The sequence below is a fragment of the Leptonotus elevatus genome, chromosome 2, assembly GCF_054856555.1.
Source record: "Leptonotus elevatus isolate MCC_2025b chromosome 2, RoL_Lele_1.0, whole genome shotgun sequence".
In the NCBI taxonomy this organism is placed as follows: Eukaryota; Metazoa; Chordata; class Actinopteri; order Syngnathiformes; family Syngnathidae; genus Leptonotus; species Leptonotus elevatus.
The window spans coordinates 39,800,339-39,817,965 of NC_141240.1; the positions used below are offsets into that span (position 1 = coordinate 39,800,339).

The window sequence follows — 17,627 nt, forward strand, 5'->3', positions numbered from 1 at the left end:
AGCACAGGTCATCGCTTGATGATGCATTTGCTACCTTGCTACCTTTTTCCACAGCCACTTTAAGCAGGTCGTGTCTGGCTTGCAGCTTGCACTCCAACGAAGTGCCGATTAGGAACTCTTTGACTCTCTGGAAGAGACAAAGCTGCTTTTGTCATTCACGACGCAGACACAAATACGGTATGGATTTTTACAAAAAGGCAGCTCATTGTCAATCCTGAAGAGCATTCAGGAGTTTCAGAGTTGCCCATCATTTCCACACGTAAAAAAAAAAAATATCTATTTAAAATTAATACAGACATTTTATTTACTCTACATGTATTCAAACAATTCCAAATTCAAATAGTTGAGCTCATTCAGGAAAACTCGACTATTTTTCACATTCCCGAAACACCCACATTTTCAGTATTCCACATTTTCTAGGACAAAATCCCCAAATTCATGGAGACATTTTACAACTCACATTTCCAACTTCAAATCGTTCAGCTCATTCAGGACATTGTGGTATTGATCGCATTCCCCAAAATCCTATATTTTCATGACAAAAATCTCAAATGAAGACTTATTTTACATCTTCATCTGCACTTTCCATATTTCCTGACCAATTCAAAACCAATTTCAACATTAGCTCATTTAAACAATATTTTTCACCTTCCCCAATTTCCATGACTACCATAAAATCTTGTGAATAACATGCACCCATCCTCCCAAAAACCACCCTAAAAAAATTGCTTCCCTTTTTTTTTGTCTGTACTTGTTTACAATATAGTCCCCCAAATTTGCTGGTATTATTTATCAGAAAGAATAATATGAATGAATCAATAAAGTTTAAATGCTTTAAAAAAATAAAAGGTTTAAAATGATGCTGTTTTCTTATTTATACCTGTGATTAAGGTCTTTCAAAGTATTTTTAAAATCATACAATCTTGTCGTACCCTTTAATTGCAGTATGCGAATCATAGGGAGTTACGCAGTGTATGAAATGCGCTATTTAAGTTTTTATTTTATTTTTTTAACACAACACCGAGGTAGTGGTGAACAGCTAAACAATGTGGACATTTTTCATTTCTTATAATAGCCCCCCCTTCAATTTTTATTTTTTATTTTTGGGGAGGACTTTACAGAAAAATCATGGATCATTAAAGTTCTACTTTTCATTTTTTACCAATTTCACGGCACACAGGATGTCATTGTGATCTATCACTTAAAAAAATCAAAAACTCACAGTGAGGTAGAGGTTCTCTATTTCTTGCTGGTTGGCTCTGCGGCGGGCAACACTGGGCCGGGCCAACGAGCTCTCTGTGCTCTCCTCCTGGTTGCTGTTAAGCTCCAAGTCCAAGTCAGCCACAGTTTCCAACAACGACGACTGGGCCGCTGACATGCTCTTGTTTGCCTGCAGCAGACGGGGGGGAAAAAAGCCCCATTTTGGACACATTGGATTTCATTTCAATTCAATTGAGAGAAGCCTTGCCTTAAAGTGAAAGTGCGGACTAATATGGACATGTTTCGAGAGGGCAGATCGAGATGACAAAGCAGCGGTGTCCAAACTTTTTCTTCCAATGGCCACATATAGAAAAGGGCCACTCGTTTTTTTTAACTTACTACTTATTCATTAAACATGGTAAAATCAATGAAGCAATTGTTCATATTACACACTTATCACATGGCCTTATTGTAGTTATTTTTACTACTAAAGGTAAACAGGCAAATAGTTCAGGATGTTTTTTTTTGTGTGCCACCTGTGGATGCACCTCTACACTGAGCAGCAGCTGAATCCGAAGAAAAACAATGTGTAGTAAACTGGCCACACTTAAGAACCATTAACTCATTCACTGACATAAATTCATTTGAACTATTTCTATTAGTTTAACATTTTTTCCACTTTGGTTGACAAGAGCACGAAAACCTAGAAGAAAAAAATATTGGACATTTAGAACAAATATAAAATTTGTGATTAATCGACTAGTGAAGTCATGCGATTAAAATTTTTTAATTGCCTGACGTCCCTAATTTTTAATCACGTCACAATTTTGTATCTGTTCTAAATGTACAGTAAAAATTGTTTCTAGGTTTTCATACTCTTGTTAACAAAAGTGGAAAACATGTGAAACTAATAGAAAGAGTTCAAATGAATGTTTGACGTCTATAACCGTCAATGGCAGTGAATGAGTTAATGTGATGTTTTCACAAATCAGACGTTGACACTAAGCAGCAAGTGGATGAAACCATTTTTCTTTCTGAAACTGGATTATCATGATCACCGTAGTGTTACAAACAGAAATTCAGTTACTATTATAGCTGTTTTTGAATTTATGTGTGTCTTTGCATAGCTTGAAAAGTTGAATCCACCCTCTTTAAAAAAATAAAAAATAAAAAAATAAAAATAAAAAAATAAACACAAAAAAAGTTACAAAATAGCATTGTGGCCGTGTCAAAAATTATTTTAACCATATGCTGTGGGCCACCAAAAAATGTATGGTGGGCAGCAAATGGCCCCCGGGCCATAGTTTGGATATCCACTGACCTAGAGGGAACCGCAGATATATATATTGGTAGAAGGATGCCAAAGAGGACATTTCTGAATGTCGTGAGGAAAAAGTGAACCAAGAGCAGAAGATGCAGAAGAAAGACGACGACATCCCTCAGTCGGGTTCAGCTTGGAGTGGTCGGACGGCGGCGCTTTACCTCCTGCGTTTCCTCTGTGACCGCTCGCAGTCTGGTCTGAATCTGTTTGAATCTGGTCTCCAGCTCAAACCTCATCTCGCTCTCTGCGCTGATCTCAGAAAGCTGCGAGGAAAGGAGGAGGAAATCAGGAGCGATCCTGAGAAAAAGGAAAGCAAAGCGCGGGACACCCACCTGGTCTCCATCGTGGGGCTGGTAAGGGAAGCGAAGGGGCAAACAGAAGGTGACGTGGTGATACTGCAGGAGGGCGTCTCGGTCCTGGGACTGGTCTAGCCCCGACACGGCGCCCTGGAGGTGCTGCAGGCCCGAGTTCAAGTTCTCATGGGCATGGCGTCGACTGGACAAAAAGGCTTGCATCACTCGGCCCAGGGACAAGTGGTAGCCCGCATCGGCGCACTGGGGAAGGGGAGGGGCTTGGGTCACATGCTTCTATCAATCATGCCATCATTGGCAATAACGAAAAACCTCATCTTTGCTTTGGAGGTGGCTGCATTGAACTCATTGAACTCATTGAACTGCCAGCTCAGTTAAAATGGATTTTTGACGTCAATAGCCGTCAATGGCAGTCAACCCCACATTTTTTTAACAATGTTCTATGCAACCTCACTAGTCTAAATACAATATTCTGGTTAATATTATATTAGTGGAATATGAGTTAAGCAGCAAAATCCATCTCAGGAGGGCGGCCATTTTGCCACTTGCTGTCGACTGACTATGACATCAGTTGCTCAACCAATCACAGCGCAGCTTCAGAGAACAAGTGAGCTGTGATTGGTCGTTACCTGAGCAACTGTGATGTCATCTTCAGTCGACAAGTGGCCAAATGGCCGCCCCGAGATGGATTAAAAACGGCCGGATTTTGCTTCATAACTCATATTCCACAAGTGCAATATTAATCAGAATGTCAGGTCACATATAACGTATTATTGTCACGAAATGTTTAAGGTTGAGATCCCCTAAAAAAATTAAAATTAAAATTAAAAAAACCACCAGCGCATTTTTTTCCAAAGATGTTGATAGTTGAAGGAAAAGCAAAGACTCACATCAATGAGAGTGGAGATGTCCTGGAGGTAGTATTTGTTCATGGACGCGTTGGCTGCAGCCAAGTTGAGCAGGTAATCATTTCGTGCCTTGCTGCACTTCAAGTAAATATCTTGGACTTTTCCTTGCCTCTACGAGCACAAGAGAAAAAAGAAGATAAAATCACTTTCACAAAATCATGTTTTCTGCCATTGTTCCTTGCAGTACTTTTTTATTTTTTTGCTTGTGTGTGTGTGGGGGGGGGGGGGGGGGCATTTCTATCTTTGTAAAAACTACATTTCTTGTCAATGTGCTACTTTACAAGACAGTCTGTAAGCAATTTGAAGTTTTGGTACAGGACCTTAAGATTTTAAGAACGGTGATTGTGGATGATTTTAACTGGAACTGGTTGTATTCTGTTTTTCAGATTGTTGACAACGAATAGACTCAATTGAAAATATTCATAGAAATCTACTTTCGATCAAAGTCATCCTGATAAATGCTACACATAAATGTTCAAGTGCTTCCGTTTGTGCAAATGACATTAGTGGCTACGTTGTCATAGCAACAGTTAGCCATACAAAGACAGCTACAACTCAAACTTGTAGCAAGATATTGTAGCAATTTTCTCATGAAGGTTTCCTTCATGACCTTTTAGAAAATGATGGGGAATAATGTACCGAAAATATGATTTATTTATTTTTTCATGTGAAAGTTGAGTCTCATGAATGCAAAGTTGTCTTTCAGAAGTTTTTTTTTTCTGTCTTGTCTTAGTAATTTCTTTCTTCCCAGTTCCTTTTATAATTAGCCTTTTATTCTGTTTTTAGTTATTTATTTCTGTCTTTTAGTTCCGGTGTTTCCTGGATGCCTTTCCGTACACATGGTTCCTCTGTGGCCATCCCATGTTTTTTTTTTTTAAGGAAAGTGCTATATAATTAACTAATTCACTGCCATTGATGGCTATAGATGTCAAAAATTAATTTGAACTATTTCTATTAGTTTAACTTTTTTTTTCCACTTTTGTTAACAAGAATATGAAAAAAGCAGAATTTATTTTTTTTTGGACTTGGATTAATCGTGAGTTAACTATTGAAGTCATGCAATTAATTACAATTTAAAAATGTAATCGCTTGATGCGATTATTATTATTATTATTTTTTTTAGAAAAGATTATTAAAAATTAGGGCATCATGTTTTAATCGTAATTAATCACATGACTTCACTAGTTAACTCACGATCAATCACAAATTTTATGTCTGTTCTAAATGTACAATAAAAAAAATCTAGGTTTTCATACTCTTGTTAACAAAAGTGAAGAAAAAATGTTAAATATAAATACATCAAATAAATTTGACGTCTATAGCCGTTAATGGCAGTGAATAAGTTAAGTTTGTTTGATGGATTGAAGTTGCAAGTTAAAATCAGCAACTTGAGCCGACTTGATTCCAATTCATATGATGAGTCGCCCATCTCTGCTTGCCTGTTTACTGTAGTATAAAATACAATAAAAAAAAAAAAAAGATTGCTTGAAAAAGTGAGAATGACGAACCACAATATGGTACGTAAGGTTTGACCGTACTTTGGTGGCAATTTACCTTCTCAATGAGCCTCTCCAGTTTCTTTGCACTCTGTTTCTGCTTTTCCTCCTGTTTCTCGGCCTCCTTTAACTTCCCGTCTGCGCATAGGTAGTCGGCGTGGTAGTGGGAGTACGTCCGCCACGTCTGCACCAGAGACGCTCGTGTCATTTTGCTCCCCGATAAACACACAAACGTACTTTAGGCCCTTGAGGTTCTTACGTACAGTCTGAAGCTCAGTGGTCACCTTGAGCAGGCCGTCCTGAAGCTGAGTGCAGATGTCTTTACTCTGGAAACCAAGCACAGACACGTACGGGAACGGGTTGGAGCATTTACTCATATCCTAATCGCACGCTGAATGGGCCCCGCACTAGTACACTCATCCTCGTGGAATGACAGTAACTACTAGTAATGTTGTTTCAACTAGTAGTGCTACATAATGAATCAAGTCTACTACACCAAGTAATTCCCTTACTAAAATCTGTGATGCTGCTGACATGGACATTAAAAAAACAACAACAAAAAAACAAAAAACAACAACGTGCACACTTGAGTACCTTCTTAGCCAGCCTCTGTGTGTACTCCAAGCAATGGTAGAGAGGCGGGATGAGGAAAGTGGAGCAGTTGTCGCTCAACTGGGTGTGGTCTTTACTCTCCTGACGCGTGTGTGACAGCAAGGCCAACCACATCTGGGCCACAGAATGGCTGCTCGCTTCTTTCCTGTTACCGAAAACACGGATAAACCATGAAAAACATTACTACTACTTACTACTTTTTTTTCTTTCATTTTAAATTAACAATCGGTTCCTGGATATGTAGGACCAAAAATGCCAAAATTAAAAATAAATAAATAAATGAATAAAAGCGAAAATAAAAGCGTATATAAAACTATAATTCAAAAGTAAATATAAATGGCAAAAACATAAAACAATATATATAGATAGATATATCTATCGATATCGATATCGATATCTATATCGATAGATATCTATATCTATATCGATAGATATCTATATCTATATCGATAGATATCTATATCTATATCGATAGATATCTATATCTATATAGATAGATAGATATCTATATCTATATAGATAGATAGATATCTATATCTATATAGATAGATAGATATCTATATCTATATAGATAGATATCGATATCTATATAGATAGATATCTATATCTATATAGATAGATATCTATATCTATATAGATAGATATCTATATCTATATAGATAGATATCTATATCTATATAGATAGATATCTATATCTATATCTATATATATCTATATCTATATCTATATATATCTATATCTATCTATATCCATATAGTAGTAAAAATAAATGAAAATTGAGAATTAAAAAAATAAAAATAAATGTAGAAATAAATACAAAAATAAATATATAAATAGAATTACATATCAAAAAATTCATAAAAACGCTCTGCTCTGACATTTATTTATTTCATGCTGCAGACGCTCTGTCAGCGCAAAATGTTATTCAAATGAGGGGGTGGTCCCAAGTGTGTCTTGGGCTCTCCATGCATGCCGGCATGCATGGAGAGCTCCAACAATGGTCCACTGTCACCACAATTACTCAAGTTTTGGTGACAGTGGACAAGATAGTCATCCATGGCTGGAGCTCTCCATGCAAGCCGGCGAGACTTCCTTGTTCGCCGAACCGCTCGCTCGACCATTGAAAGGGAGTTTGCAACGGCGTGGCGGAGTCCAACCTAAGACACGCTTAGGACCGCCCCCTCATTTGAATAACATTTCAAGCTGAAGCATGAAATAAATAAATGTGAGAGCAGAGTGTTATTCATTGATTGATATTTAATTATATTCATTATTTTGATATTTCCACATTTCTTTTTTCAATTTATTTTTATTTTTTGAAGCTCATTTTGTTTATATTTCTCTTTAAAAAGGTATTTTTTGTATTTAATTTTTGAATTATATTTTTTATATCCAGTTTATTTATTTTTGTATGTATTTATTTATTTATATGGTTTGTTGTTTTTATTTCTCTTTATAGGTATTTTTTTTACTTATTTTTTGAATTATATTTTTTATATCTAGTTTATTTTCACTTTATTTATTCATTTTGGCAGTTTTGGTCCTACCTTTATCACGTGCACCTCACAGGTCTGAGGTTCAAGGTTCGAAAATGGGCACCGGCCTTCCTGTGTACAGTTTGCTTGCTCTGCCAGTGCTCAAGTGGCTTTTTCCTCTCACAGTCCAAAAGCAGTTAAGATATTAAATAGTCCGTAGGTGCGAATGTGAGAGGGACTGCGCCCTGATATTGAGTGACAAAAGAGGCGCAGACGGGCTTACCTCTTGGTCCTGTTGCTGAACCTCTCGGCCAGTTTGTCGAGGGATCGCGAGTACTCGCTCTCGATCTCGCTTCGTCGCCGCAGGTAGTCGGCAAAGTCGTGCAGATGTTGGCTCTTCTGCTCCAGCTGCACGTCCATCACTTTCAGTTGGTCCACCAGCTGACAGCGAACCTCTAACAACAGTTAATCAAAAATGTAAAAAAAAAAATTATAAATGCTTTCACCTTTTCCACACGCTTTGGCTTTATTATACACATTTAAACATATTAAAACACAAAAGAATCCCTGTTCCGACTCTCTCGCTGTCAATTTAGTAATACGAGACTGACTCACTGTACTGTCAATGTCAAGCTAAAAAAAAAGAAAACTATTTGTTTTACCCTTAATTTGTGTGTCATAGTCCACCACACCAACTTTGTCCTTCCTGAGCTTCACATGGGAAGCCATAGTCGCCCCAAGCTGGTGGATTTCTGTGGAACAGAGAGAGCAATCAAAACTTTGATTTTTTTTTTTTATGTGAAATAATTAAATCCAATAACAAAAATTCTTATTGGTCCCAAAATGTGTCAGTGACGTATGGTGACAGGCAGAACAATTACAAAGCTCTTCCACTAGATGGCAGAAGGTCCAATTAACATTTGTATCATCATCATTCATACAACAGAAATAATACTTTTGCGTAGCAAATTGAGTAAATCAGGTTGTGAGAAAATTTAGACCAGATCCATCAGCATATTCATTTTTTGGGGAAACACTATACAAGACACTTGAAGCTCTTAAATGTTCTTGTTTTTCCCACTTCAGATTCTGTCTCTATAATGATGTATTTTCTGTTCTTCTGTGATGGCCAATCCAAATAATGTAAGTCACTAATCTCTCGGCCCTGGTCGCGTGTGCCCCTGCATGGCGTGCTGCAACACAACAAAACTGCTACTAATATTTCTTGTTCTACTTCTAAAAAGAAAGAAAAATATCAACGGCAATCCGGTCATCATAGCTTCTTTTATTTTGAAAACATTTCTACAGCTTTAACCTTGAGCACAGGTTAATTAGGACCCATGAGGGAAACAGTAGAGCATTTGTAGGAACAAAAAAGCTAAGTTCAGGCAACAAATGTATAAAGTGATAACAGGAGCATTGATCATGAAAATGCCCAGGCTGGTCAAGAACGGAACATGCTGGAAGCAGCCCGCAGGTCACTGCCACATTAAGAAAGTCTTTCAAAGCATGACAGGATGTTGAAAACATCTTCACTGTCACTGGACGTTCAAAAGTGACATCTCAGTTACACGAAGGAATATGTTGGGCGGTTTTCTTACTCAAGTGATTGTGTTAAAATGGGGAAGAGTGTCGTTTTCTTGCATGACCAACACACACAAAGGCACTTCCCCATTTTGAAAAGTCACAAATGACTCTTCAACATTCTCTTCTGCTGAAATGCCGCGATGGCTCTTCCATCGGAAACTTCAATTCACACAGAGCAGCCTGCCACAAATAAGTGCTACACACAAAACCTAAACCACAACAACAATATGAAACCAGGCAGCCTGCTTTTTGTCCCTTTTTTTTTTCAACCTCAACCAACTTCTCCTAGCATCTTATGCGAACTCTACTTTCTTGTACAGTTTCTTTTGCACCAAGTTCAAGGAAGGGGTGTTTCTAGACCTTCTGGACCCCCCCCCCCCCCCCCCCACACACACACAAGAGTCACCATAGAAGCTGCCACTCCACCCCAAACAAAAACGAAAATGATGTACTGTATAAGTACATTTATATTTTATTAAATAAATATAAATTGGCATAAACAAAGTCTACTTAGATTAAACAAGCTAGTTGGTAGGAAGCTCCCAGGGAGTTTCTCCAGTGTCGACGCGTCATTGCACGGGAGAATTTCTAGTTGTGTCGTTGATATGGATCAATATCAGTCGTCTGTCGGGCCCCTACTAACCTGCAACAAGGGCCCCGGGTGAGGGAATCAAGGACACGTTATCGTTTCATTGTCATTGATATGAACTGTCTTCAACCGCGTGTTGCCTGACCTTGTTTAGCGCAACGTTTTCGCGTTTATTTATTTGGAATAAGACACTTAGGAATGCTTTCATTTAAAACACAAGAAGGGCGACTTTTAAGCCGTATTAACTTGTCGCCTTTCACTCTTGAAGAAGCCTTTGGCAGCCACGTGACGCCTAAAACCAAACATTCACTGGCTGACTCAGCGACTGGTGATAAACCAGAAGACGGCAAAATAAGCAAGCCCAACTGTCTAAAGTCTCAGAGATAAAGACCTGGAATTATGGCACGTACTTTTTCAAGCGTGTGCGCGTGTCTGCGCCCTACCTGATGAGGAGCAGGTTTGACTTGTCTCTTGTATTGTGTTGTGAGACTGCGAGTGCAGCAACGCCACTTAACTCTCACCTCCCCCTCACACATTGGACACGGATACATGTGGGTGGGGTGGAACTCATTTCTCTCTCTCTCTTTCTCTCTCTCTCTCTCACACACACACACACAACACACCCTGCTTTCTCTTTAGTCATAATCATGTCACGTGCGCACATGGTAAGTGTCTTGGGTGCCATGCTGCGGAAAGCGTTGGGGGGGGGGGGTCATTTTTTCCCCCCTACCTGAGGTTAACTTGAAAAACACACTTATAGATTCACAAATACTTTGATTAATGGTCATCGGTGAAAGCAGTTGCTAGGTTTTTGGATAGCAGGTACGCTAAAGTAGGGGCCAATATACTTAGGTAGTAATCCTTTCACATGCCACCAGAGGGAGCCAACGAGACTGACTGCTCTAAATGAATGCAACAAATATTAATGGCGTCTTGAGCCATGGCATGAACGTAACATATCTATCCATTCATAAAATATTTACAATAAGATAGATGTGTAAAACGCTTGCACCCAATACATATTTATATTTTCATTAGGGCAGATTTTAAATGATTCCACATGCAGTTAAAATGAAAGTATATCACACTTATCGTTAGAAGGCGATTGTCATAAAATAATGGTAATGAAGTGCAATCGAATGCGTGAAGTCATAATGACACTTGATGACGACTGATGTTTATTATGGCTGCAATCCCCTCAGGGTGTCTCGTAATGCGGTTTATAATAATACATGAAATGCTGCTTTCTTGACCTCACAATGCACAACTTTAACTCAATTGTCCGCTCTTAAGCTCCATGAGCAAGATAGAATGCTTTAGATTCCATTTCCGGTGGCCCGAATCAAACTTTGTGAACATTCTCTGTCATGAACTTCTCACTCACACACTTCCTTCCTCTAAACTGGATTACGTTGCATAATCGGAAAAAAAAACCACACAAAATAAAAATTATGTGATTTGGAGAAAGTTCTTAAATACTTTTTCTATGATTCTTTGGCTTTATTTGGTGAAAACGAGCAAATACTGGAGTATTAAAGGAGATGTATAACATATCTTCATCCGCATGTTTTCATCAAAACGCCCCAAGGATCAAAAATTGTTGACATATTAATGATAACCTTGTCTGTTTTCAGGGTGGATCTCGTCTTGTACGTCAGTACACCCCAGATGCCACAAGATGGCACCAAAATGTTGAAGTGAGGAGCTTCATGTCATCCATCAGCATTATTACTAATGGCCCAGTTTTCAGTATTTATTGATTTGTCTTAAGAACTGGCCAACACAGTCAGGTCTTCATTTCCCAATATGTTTATTCAAATGATTCATTACGCTATTGTACGGTATCCTAATTAGCTTCAGTGTATTGCTTGGGCAGACCAGAGTGTACAGCAAAAGAAAAGAAAACAAACGTGTCAAAGTTCAGCATCACGTCCCGATGGTGAGCACATTGTCATTGTCAGGGCGATAAAAAAGAAAAGAAAGATAAGAACTTGTTTTCCTCTTTTCTTTCCTTTAAAAAACCAACAACAGTCCATGAGCGTCATTGAGAATCCGAAGAGGAATCTTTGACGTCCGTGCTCTCGGTCGCCTCGCTGACTTCGCTCAGCTCTTTGCTCTCTCCGCCGCTGTCGCGTTCATTTTCTCTGTCCGGGTCGGCGGAACCCGATGGCGCCTCCTGACCCGGCAGGCGTGGGCCAGGCTTTCTCAGCTAAGGGACGCCACGGTCACATACAAAAATCACACCGCAATCAGATTCTACATGTGCTCATCCCACGGTTACGCTTGCCGCTGTAAGCAAGTGAAATTCCGCTCCACTGTAGATTTTTAAGACATCATGGTATTTTTTTATTTTTGTTTTTTTTAAGTATACAAACATTATATGTCAGCATTTTGAGTAGAGGTGCAATGATTACTCAATGATCAAATGAATCCATGAATGAATGACGTTAGAAATTAATCTTAATGAATCAATATCATTATATATATATAATAATAATAATGATATAATGATGATATAAAGTAACGATGAACAGTGAGTTCATTAAGAGGCCTTTTTTGTCCAAATTGTCCAAATCCTTGGAATTTCAGCCTCAATAGTAAATATTCTCAGAATTGTTTAGTCCTCCATGAAAGCCGTCTGATTATCTTAGTAAACTTCTGGGCGTCCATTTTACAAAGCAGGTTTAGCGACAACCCTGAGTCAATAAACCCTGAAATGTGGGAAACTCTGCGTTTTCCGTTTTCGGAAAGGGAGGTAACAGAAACCAGAGAAAAAGGAGGTAACTCTAGCCTGTTTCATAAAAAGAGGTTTTTTTAAGCTGTCGGTCAGTTACCGTAGTAACATTAGGGGTGGGAATCTTTGAATGTCTCACGATTCGATTCGATTCGATTCGATTCCGGTTTTTGGGTGTGCGATTCGATTCAGAATCGATTTTCGATTCAAAATGATTTGATTGACAATGATTTTTGCTTCAATTTATAGATGTTCAAAGAATTGTAATAATCTACTCCAGTCCGACTCGCTAATGCTAATTGCGCGCTACTCGCGGCACTTTTATCACTCAAAAGAACGGCTCCACGCTGCAAAAAAACTACTTTTATTGGAATAACTTGATCGTGACTTTTTCCTTCTACTCTCTAATGTGGCTACGACTTAACAGTGTATTAAACCGCGTGGAACCACACTGCTCCTAAGTGGCCAAATCGGGTACAACATGAACAGCGCTCCGAATAAAGGCACACACAAACAAAGGGAAGACAGTATAAAATAATTTAAATAAAATCGATTAGGGGACATTTAAAATCGATTCCGAATCGTACTAAATGAGAATCGCGATTCTTAAGAGAATCGATTTTTTGGCACACCCCTAAGTAACATGTTCCATGAACCGAACCTGGTCGGTGACAGGTTCTCACGATGAACCTCAACTTTTTCCCTGTACCCGCCTCCTTTCAGCCACACACATTTAATTTCCTCATTCATTCAGTCCGCTGGGGCGACTTTTTGCGTAAATTCCTTTTTTGCCACCAACATGACGTCCTTTTGACAACGACCCCATTGATGAAGGTGCTGCTTTATTGCGCAGGGAATTAAATATTCCTCGCGAGATTGTTATCAGACAGATATGCTGGCATTTCCGGACCATTATCTTTTTGAGCGGTACCGTTTCACATCACAGTCCATCATCTCCATGCACAACTTAATCCGTCCTTACATTTGCAACATTACCAGCCGTATATGCGCTCACATCACAGCATGTTTTGTGTGTTGCGCTCCGTTTTCTTCTTATACCAGATTGGATCATGTTTTTAGATTTATAGCTTTTTGTATTTCATCTCAAGTCAAGTGCGCTTCTCCCCCGCAGTATTGCACCAAAATGAAATAAATGAATGAATGAAGCTACCATTCAACAGGTTTCTCCTGTAATATTATTATGATTGCAAAGGATTACATTTAAATTTACGCATTGAACTGAGCAGCAACATTTTCCCACGCCCCTCCATCTTTTTTGCAGCTGCTGCGGTGTTACATTTTTTTTTCTCTAAAGACATGTTCAAATTTGCCATATGATCGCGTTATGATTTCCAGTTTGAGAGGGGTAAAACAAAAAAAACGCGGATGTGACTCGTCGAATCGGGCTCCATTGAAGTGGGTTTTTTTTGTGTGGCGGTAACTCCAGGTGAAAATACTCTGTTTTGCTAAAACTAGCTCGAATCAGCTGTCCTGGAACGGAAAACGCAGAGTTCCCCATCTGAGGTTGTCAACTCTCTGTTCAGTCTCAGTGTTCGTTGAACCTGCTTTGTGAAACGGACCCTGCTGCCGCTTTGAATACATCGATTTTCTGACATGGCCGAACCAGTAACTGCATCAATTTACTTAGTTGCTTGCGCATGTTCTGCACTGTCAATTTGAATTAATGGCCTATCTTTGAATAAAAGGATGGAAACTAAACAGGTTTAAAAAATAATAATAATCGGATTAATTGATTCATGAATCCATGAATAGTTCAGATACCTGATTCATCAATCAATTCAAATTGACAGTGTAGAAACTGGCTTGGTCCGTAAGATGTCAGAAAATTGGCAAAATTTTTGATTTTTTTTCTTTATTTTTTGCTTAATTACAACTATTCTACCTCATCTGCCATGTGGGCCAGGTCTCTCTTCATGGCGTAGGCATCCTCCCCATCTGCGTAGTACTTGGGCTCTATTTCACTGATTCTGCGCAGGAACAAAAAAAAAAAAAAAACAGCTCATTTGCGTTCTACTTTCTCCATGAAATCAACGAGTGGATGATGCATTCCATGGCTTGAAGGTGAAAAACATGCAAGTTCACTTCTTGCTTGCTGAAATACAAATGGGCTCAAACATAGAGGAACTCCACAAATAAAATTTAAAAATGAAGAAACCTTCAACTTTAACCTAAAAGGTTAAAAAGTCCAGACGGCGAAATGGAACTTTTTGGGGATTTCCATGAGGTGGATGACTGACAATCGTCACAGACATACAGCATGCAAGAAGCACTTTGGGACTTACTGGAACTTGAGCGTGTTGGAGTACAAATGCAGCGCCGCTCGGTTGCTGCAGTGAAGACAACAGAAGGGTTAGAAAACACGGCAGTTGTAATCCGACGTCTTCCAGGGAGGACGTGCGCGCTACCTTTTGCGTACGTGAAGCGAGACGTATTTGGCATTGAAGTTCTCGATCATGGCGCGGCTGGCCTGGTCCATCAGCTTCTGAGCCAGACCCAGACGTCGATGGGAGCGCTTCACCGCCTGCGAGACGTCCAAGGCCACTGCTTATTGTCTGACGTGTTCAACTTTCAACTACTTGGAGAGTCGACAAATTATGACCCCAAAGCTAGAAATGCCGTCCTTTTTTTTTTTTTTTAAAGACTGAATGATTTTGAAAAATATTGCATTTTTAACCCTCAATATTGTGAATGTGATGTAATATGTCATCATTTATTAATGTCAATTTGAATTAGATTAACTCATTCACTGCCATTGACGGCTATAGATGTCAAAAATTCATTTGAACTATTTCTATTAGTTTCACATGTGAAAACAAGAGTATGAAAACCTAGAAACAATTTTTACTGTACATTTAGAACAGATATAAAATTCATGATTAACTCATTCACTGCTATTGACGGCTATAGATGTAAAAAATTCATTTGAACTATTTCTATTAGTTTAACATTTTTTCCCCCACTTTTCTAGAGTATGAAAACCTGGAAAAAATATATTGTACATTTAGAACAGATATAAAATTTGTGATTAATTGTGAGTTAACTATTGAAGTCATGCAATTAATTACAATTAAAAAATGTAATCGCCTAACACAATAAAAAAAAAAAGATCATTAAAAATTAGGGGCGTCAGGCAATTAAAATTTGTTATCGTAATTGAATCGCATAACTTCACTAGTTAACTCATGATTAATCAAATCAATTATATCTGTTCTAAATTTACAATTAAAAAAATCAGGGTTTTCATACTCGTGTTAACAAAAGTGGAAAAAATGTTAAACTAATAGAAATATTTCAAATTAATTTTTTACGTTTATAGCCGTCAATGGCAGTGAATGAGTTAATCTTGAGTTAACTAGTGAAGTCTTTTGACTAATTACAATTACAAATTTTAATCACCTGATGCCCCTAATTTAAAAAAAAAGAGAAAAGATTATTAAAAATTACGGTTTCAGATTATTACATTTTTTTATTGTAATTAATCGCATGACTTCAATATTTAACTCACGATTAATCACAATTTTATATCTGTTCTAAATGTACAATAAAAAAATCTAGGTTTTCATACTCTTGTTAAAAATGAAAAAAAAAGTGAAACTAATAGAAATAGTTCAAATGAATTTTTGACGTCCCTAGTGTCATACTCTAATTTGTTGTATGTGTGTTTTGGTGTGTCGCTTGACTTTTGAGTTTAAATCATTCCATGACATGCTCGCAAAAGTTGAGATGAATGGAAATGCCTTCAATCAGTTCTACTCCTTCTGTTTTTTTGGGGTGCTGCAGTGGAAGCTGGTTTGAGATGTGACTGATTTCAGTTACAAGCATGGCCCAAAAAATAAAAAATAAAAAATAGAATTAACGCTGTGTATCACATCTGTACGTTTATGCCTCTTTGGCAAATATCTGATACATGTATCAGAATTGTATCACGTGAAGTGCCAATTTCTTCCCCCAAAATGTTTTGATTTTCACTTGAAGCATACAATATAAATCTAACGGACTTCAAGTGCATTAAGCACTTGCTGAGACATACCAGGGATGTGATGTGTCCATGAGGCACATCATCTGGGTCTTCCTCCCTAAAATGAAAACAAATAAATCATCCCACTTACACTAAAGGTTATTCATCTTGGTGACAATATACGTGTAGCACACTTACATTTTTGCCAGCACGTAACCCACTATTTTGCCATTTTCATCCTCGGCGATGTATGAGAGCTGAAACATGGGGAACAAGAGTGTCAAACATACAAAAAGAAAAACGTATAGCGACATAATGTGGACAACCTGGGGCCAGGACAATCCGTGGTAGAAGTAGTATTTCATTTGGTAGTTTTCTGGCAGACACAACAGGTTACAGTGCTGCATATTCATAAGGTCCTCTGGCTGAAATGAAAGACAAGACAAGACAAACAATTTCATTGAAAGTTTCATTCAAACGAGCCGCATTTGAACACACACAGTAAGTATAGACTGCGAGTACTTCTCTGCATGATAAAAGCAAAAACCAAATGCCCATAAATACAAACCTACCGCCTCTTACAGAACATACATAACGTATGCAAACATCCAGATATAATAATGGTCATAATGCTACAGCAGCACGTTTAGTCGGCTAACGCGATGCGGCTAGCTGAGCTAACATACTATGTAAGCGGCACACACTATCTAAGATACAAATCAGTGAAGACGCATGATAGCAACATACTTACCCTGGCGTTTCGTATATTCATCTTGTTCAGTTTCCGTGGTGCGTTAACTAGATTATAGCACTCAAACAATTCATAGTAATGACTACACCACGACTTTAATGAGCCGGTCTAGCTAACTTGTCGATAGCGTGGCTAGCAAAGCTAGGAAAGAAAGAGGGTGTGACGTTTTGCCATAATAGCAACAGCCCATTCCGGTGACGATGCGAGGACATACATGAATATTCATATTAAAAGCTAAACGAACGATCGGCCTGTCAGATCGTATCGGGGTTTTACAGTCAGTCTTTACTTCCAAAAATAATAAGGCTATCAATACCTTAATTTTGTGTTCTCATTTTGGTGTTTTTAATATTTCTTAGTTTAAGACCTCTGGCATTTCTCCCCCTTTTCCTTTACTGTTATTGTGAGATTGTTGTGTACTGTGATGATGATAATTGTTTGCTTAATGTTTGCCATGTTTGGCTTTTGATTTCAATTAATTAAATAAAGCAGTTAAAAAAAATAAGATCGTATCGAGGTCGCCTAACAAACACGTCACGCTACAGGATTGGCTAGAAATTACCCAATTGACAAACATTGGAAAGAAAATATTAAAGATGGAATTTAAATAACAAAATGTACGGGCTGAAATTGTAAAAACGTAAATACACCTAAGAATATAAAA

The 17,627-nt window shown here is 38.2% G+C and overlaps 2 protein-coding genes across 3 annotated transcripts in view; both read right to left on the reverse strand.

Annotated features, from left to right (window-relative positions):
* LOC147179989 (rho GTPase-activating protein 4-like) overlaps positions 1 to 10,388 on the reverse strand; it is a 28,622-nt gene extending 18,234 nt beyond the window's left edge. Inside the window, exons 1-11 of one of the 2 annotated variants that reach the window (XM_086067124.1) lie at positions 9,943 to 10,387; positions 7,986 to 8,075; positions 7,607 to 7,778; positions 5,831 to 5,993; positions 5,500 to 5,562; positions 5,295 to 5,420; positions 3,723 to 3,851; positions 2,854 to 3,075; positions 2,683 to 2,784; positions 1,223 to 1,390; positions 43 to 127 (exon numbers count right to left, since the gene is read on the reverse strand). In XM_086067124.1, the coding sequence (XP_085923250.1) occupies positions 43 to 127; positions 1,223 to 1,390; positions 2,683 to 2,784; positions 2,854 to 3,075; positions 3,723 to 3,851; positions 5,295 to 5,420; positions 5,500 to 5,562; positions 5,831 to 5,993; positions 7,607 to 7,778; positions 7,986 to 8,052 (1,297 nt within the window). In that variant the 5' untranslated portion in view covers positions 8,053 to 8,075; positions 9,943 to 10,387. Of the gene's footprint in view, positions 1 to 42; positions 128 to 1,222; positions 1,391 to 2,682; positions 2,785 to 2,853; positions 3,076 to 3,722; positions 3,852 to 5,294; positions 5,421 to 5,499; positions 5,563 to 5,830; positions 5,994 to 7,606; positions 7,779 to 7,985; positions 8,076 to 9,942 lie in introns of both variants that reach the window. The other variant, XM_086067125.1, reaches the window with a different exon arrangement.
* Positions 10,389 to 11,292: 904 nt separating this feature from the next.
* naa10 (N-alpha-acetyltransferase 10, NatA catalytic subuni) lies at positions 11,293 to 17,133 on the reverse strand. Its single transcript, XM_086067127.1, has 8 exons — positions 16,964 to 17,133; positions 16,539 to 16,637; positions 16,411 to 16,469; positions 16,285 to 16,330; positions 14,660 to 14,775; positions 14,537 to 14,581; positions 14,137 to 14,221; positions 11,293 to 11,708 (listed from the first exon to the last, which is right to left on the reverse strand). Exons 1-8 carry the CDS (start codon positions 16,982 to 16,984, stop codon positions 11,541 to 11,543), a joined length of 639 nt encoding a protein of 212 aa, XP_085923253.1. The 5' UTR covers positions 16,985 to 17,133; the 3' UTR covers positions 11,293 to 11,540.
* Positions 17,134 to 17,627: the final 494 nt, after the last annotated feature.